This window comes from Morchella sextelata, assembly GCF_020137385.1.
Source record: "Morchella sextelata strain SCLS chromosome Unknown scls_19, whole genome shotgun sequence".
NCBI classification, from domain to species: Eukaryota; Fungi; Ascomycota; class Pezizomycetes; order Pezizales; family Morchellaceae; genus Morchella; species Morchella sextelata.
In genome coordinates this window covers 1,289,477-1,293,257 of record NW_025408634.1, presented here as the reverse complement: position 1 = coordinate 1,293,257, position 3,781 = coordinate 1,289,477, and the positions used below count along the sequence as shown (strand labels likewise).

Sequence of the window (3,781 nt, the reverse complement as noted above, 5' to 3'; positions counted from 1 at the left end):
CCGCTTTGCAATTTAACGCTGGGCAGCGGGGGTTTCATAATTCATGGATCGTCACTCGGTGTTAGAGTTTTCCAATCACCGAGGAGCCGGAAGCCAGGATTGGTGGGAGGGGGGAGGGCTGGGGGGGAATAAAGATCTTGGGAGCAATCGTTCGGGGGTCGGCTTTGGATGGTGGTGGGGGGTGGGGGGGATCCTTGGCCGGTCGGGTGTAGGGATGGCCGTGACGGGAGGAGGGGAAGGATGGCGAACATGGATATGCGTTGGGTGGGGTCATGGGAAATCACTCGGCTGGCGTGACGGACAGCGGTGATATGAAGTTTGAGATGAAGATGTGCGGGTATTTACAGTATTATCATTATTATTTAGTTTATATCTAAGCTATGAAATATATGCATCTAGTCCTCTAACTATAGACCAGCTAGATGAGTAGGTATGATATCTGACTTATGCACCGAACACCAGCTTGTTCTCGCTATGAAATGCATATTGACGAAATTAAATCTCAAGACGGTCATGCTACGATACCGAGATCCAGTCCCGATACAACCTAGCATAATAACTCGACTTGAAATCGATACTCCCCACCTCCTCCTCCTCCGGCCGCCCCCGCTTCACAACCACCAATGGCGGCGTCGGCGGCGGCACCGGCGGCTGCGACCCAATCGTGAAAAAGCGCTCATACGGCAGCGTCGGCGAGTCCAGCCCCCCCTCTACCATCACCTCCCCTCCCTCCTCCTCCTCCACCTCCTCCTCCTCCACCTCCTCCTCCTCCAGCCCCCAGGTCCCGGGCCCACAAAACGAATCCCTCTCATCTATCTCGTAGAACGAGCCACGGGTCCCGCAGAACGAGTCCCGCTCATACGCCGAGATCGTCCACGCATCGCTCACTGGCCGCCGCGGGCGGGCTTTAGCAGTCTTATCGCAATGCTTACACAGCCCGCCACAACTCGTCAGCGCGGGGAACAGCTCGCACTCGCGGCACAGCACCGTGCTCCCCTGCACGGGCAGCCAGTTTCCGAAGCCGCTGTCGGGGCGCGCGAAGAGCGCGGCGGAGACTTGGTCTTGTTCGGCGGTGGAGGCGGTCGAGGCGTGGTAGGAGGTGGGGGCCAGGCCGGCGCAGGTGAAGCTGAGGGTTGAGCAGCGGTGCGTGAGGCGTGTTGAGGGGTTGTGTGTGAGCTTCTGGGAGAATTGGGTGGGGGTGTACTGAGTAGAGCCGGAGGGACGACGGGTGTACCAAGTAGGCCGCCGGCGCGGAGGTGTGGCCCGGCGGTAGGAGGAGAGGGGGGCGGCGTGCGCATTGTAGGGGTGGCTTATGGTGTAGGGATCGGTCTTGGGGGGCGGGCGGGGGGGAAGGGAGATGCAGAGGAGGCGGTGGAGGAGGTGTGGGAAGCGGGGCATGGCCGGCATGTGTGTTTGGATATATGGTAGGGATTGTCTGTTATGTATTAGATAAAACAAAAATTCAGCATGTACTGTGTATAGTTAGTCTGGGGGTGGCGATATATGGTGGAGCGGAGACAGGCGTGGACTCGGGGCGCGTTTAGTAGGCATTGGGGGGGACGCTCTTGAATGTGCGTTTGGCAAGAAGCGCTTTCAAGGTGGTGGGTTTTTCAAGCGTGGGAGGTGTTGCTTATTATAGAGTGGTTGGAAATGTGGAACAGGATGGATGGAGTCGGTGTTTGTGATGGTCGAAGTGAGACATTGGGCGGACAAAGAAGGGCCGTGATGGGGAATACACACTGTGCGTATGTTGGTGAGGTTCTCTGTGTAGAATTCGGTTTTCAAGAACTGTCGTGGAATAGGCCACGTGACTGTTGGAAAGGGTTTTCAAGTGGATGCTGTGGCCTTAATTTGGTAATAACGTACGCTAGTGCGAAAGCTAGACTCATGACAGGTGGTCATCCGGCCGAAAAAGGGCTTCCAGTGGCCGAGATTTCGTATCTGTTTTGCCTCTGCCTCAATGTCAACTTCGGCTAACGTTGCAGAATCGTGGTCGTGTTCGGCATCAGTTGCATTTCATCAGGAACCATATTTTTCATCGGATATCCGGCTCTAGAGTACCAGGCGATCTATGCATGTATGGTCTTTGCCATTGCTAGCTGCTCCAGGCTAGGTACATACATGTACTTCTGCCTGGGGAATCTCTTCGTTTATCCTGTGATTCATAATCTTTTCATGGAGAAACGGCAATTGTGATGGACACAACTTTTAACGATAAGTGCTACACCACTGCCTTTGAGGCCAATTTTGCACCGCTGACTGACACTTCCAGCTAGTCTCCGAATTTTGTACGATAGGCCATGCATGCATGGATTGCCACAAGTCCAGAATACAGACTAAGGGATGGATGGATCTTGAAAGAATGGCCTCGATACTGTGCGGAAGCACATCTTACAAAACATGTCGGGGATCGTCGGGCCGGAGGATTGCGGCGATCTGATATGATTGACGTTATCGCACCGCAATTGATCTCTCGGCATAGCCAACTATTTCTCGGCGTGGCTACATAACTAATTAGCTACCGATAACTAAATTAAGATTAGCGGCGACCATATGTCATGCGCTCGACCAATCAGGCCTGCGGATCGTTATTAGGCCCTGCCCCGCCCTAACCGCAATCCTCCCAATATACATATATATCTCTGGTGCTTCTTCCCACGACAATAATCGGACAGGACATCCGTACTCAACTTTGAGCGACAAGGTAGCAGGGTACTTTTATCATGCGTACCTGGGACTCTTGACCTGGTAATGCAGTTTTCGGCCAAGGGCTTACTACATTACATACATGCCCCACGTTTTGAGTGAGTAGAGTAACCCTTACACGGATTATATAATTATTAGGGGTCCTCCCGACACACACCCCGCAAGCTAGCATGGCAACGGGTCTCTCATTGGCCCAAGACGAATGTCACCAATGTCTCTAATATCCCACCCAACTACCGAAACCCAACATCCCGGCAGATGCGATGCAATGCGAATAATTAATTATAACCGAGGGGGGCCACCAAGCGAACCACTCTCTCGCACTGGGTGGTGGGATGGGTAGGTAGGTAGGTCTGCAGGATCATACATACATTTGTCTTTCCCCGGATGGTGTTTGAGAATACTCGACCTCCCCTTGGGTCTGGGTTGTCTCGTGTCGTTGCACGAGTCGATAAGTTTGGGTTCCCCGGCATGAGCATACATGTAGTATCATTTCAGGTAGATATGGCGATTGTCGAAACAAGTACATGTACTTTTCTACACCGTAGAGATAAACTATGTACCCTATCTGCTGACTCTATTCTCGGGGAGAGCCGAAATCACAGTACACAAAACAACAAAAGTTGCCGTGAATCCCGCCGAGGAGTCCGCGCCGCGTACCTGACATATCAGCCTTTGTTTGATAACAACAACATCTTGGAATGCTCGATCGATATCGATATATCGATATCACGTATACATACTTGTTTCTCGGCTAATGATGTCCTGTGCTGCCGTCGGCAGCATAATTCCTTACTAGATTCGTATGTATGTACGTGCGCCAAGGCCGTCTTCGCCGCAACATGGGACGGATACTTCGTGCCAGAAGCATCAAATTTATCATCCGCAGGCACCAGAAGGAGAGAGATAGCTCTTGAGTCAGGCTCTCGTCAGCAGAACCGGGGGGGGGGGGGCAGGAATGTACCTGGGCATACTATTATGGATATTGATTGAGTGATTGGGGAGGAGGATGGGGCGCGGAGGGGGGTTCATGGTTCCTCTCGACCTCTGCAGTGCAGTGGTTCTCGTATTCCAG

At 52.9% G+C, this 3,781-nt stretch overlaps 1 protein-coding gene across 1 annotated transcript; it reads right to left on the bottom strand.

The window, feature by feature from the left end:
* Positions 1 to 516: 516 nt before the first annotated feature.
* Positions 517 to 1,398, bottom strand: H6S33_005227 (uncharacterized protein; the record flags this gene model as incomplete). Its single annotated transcript, XM_044836591.1, has 1 exon — positions 517 to 1,398. One exon carries the CDS (start codon positions 1,396 to 1,398, stop codon positions 517 to 519), a length of 882 nt encoding a protein of 293 aa, XP_044690440.1.
* Positions 1,399 to 3,781: the final 2,383 nt, after the last annotated feature.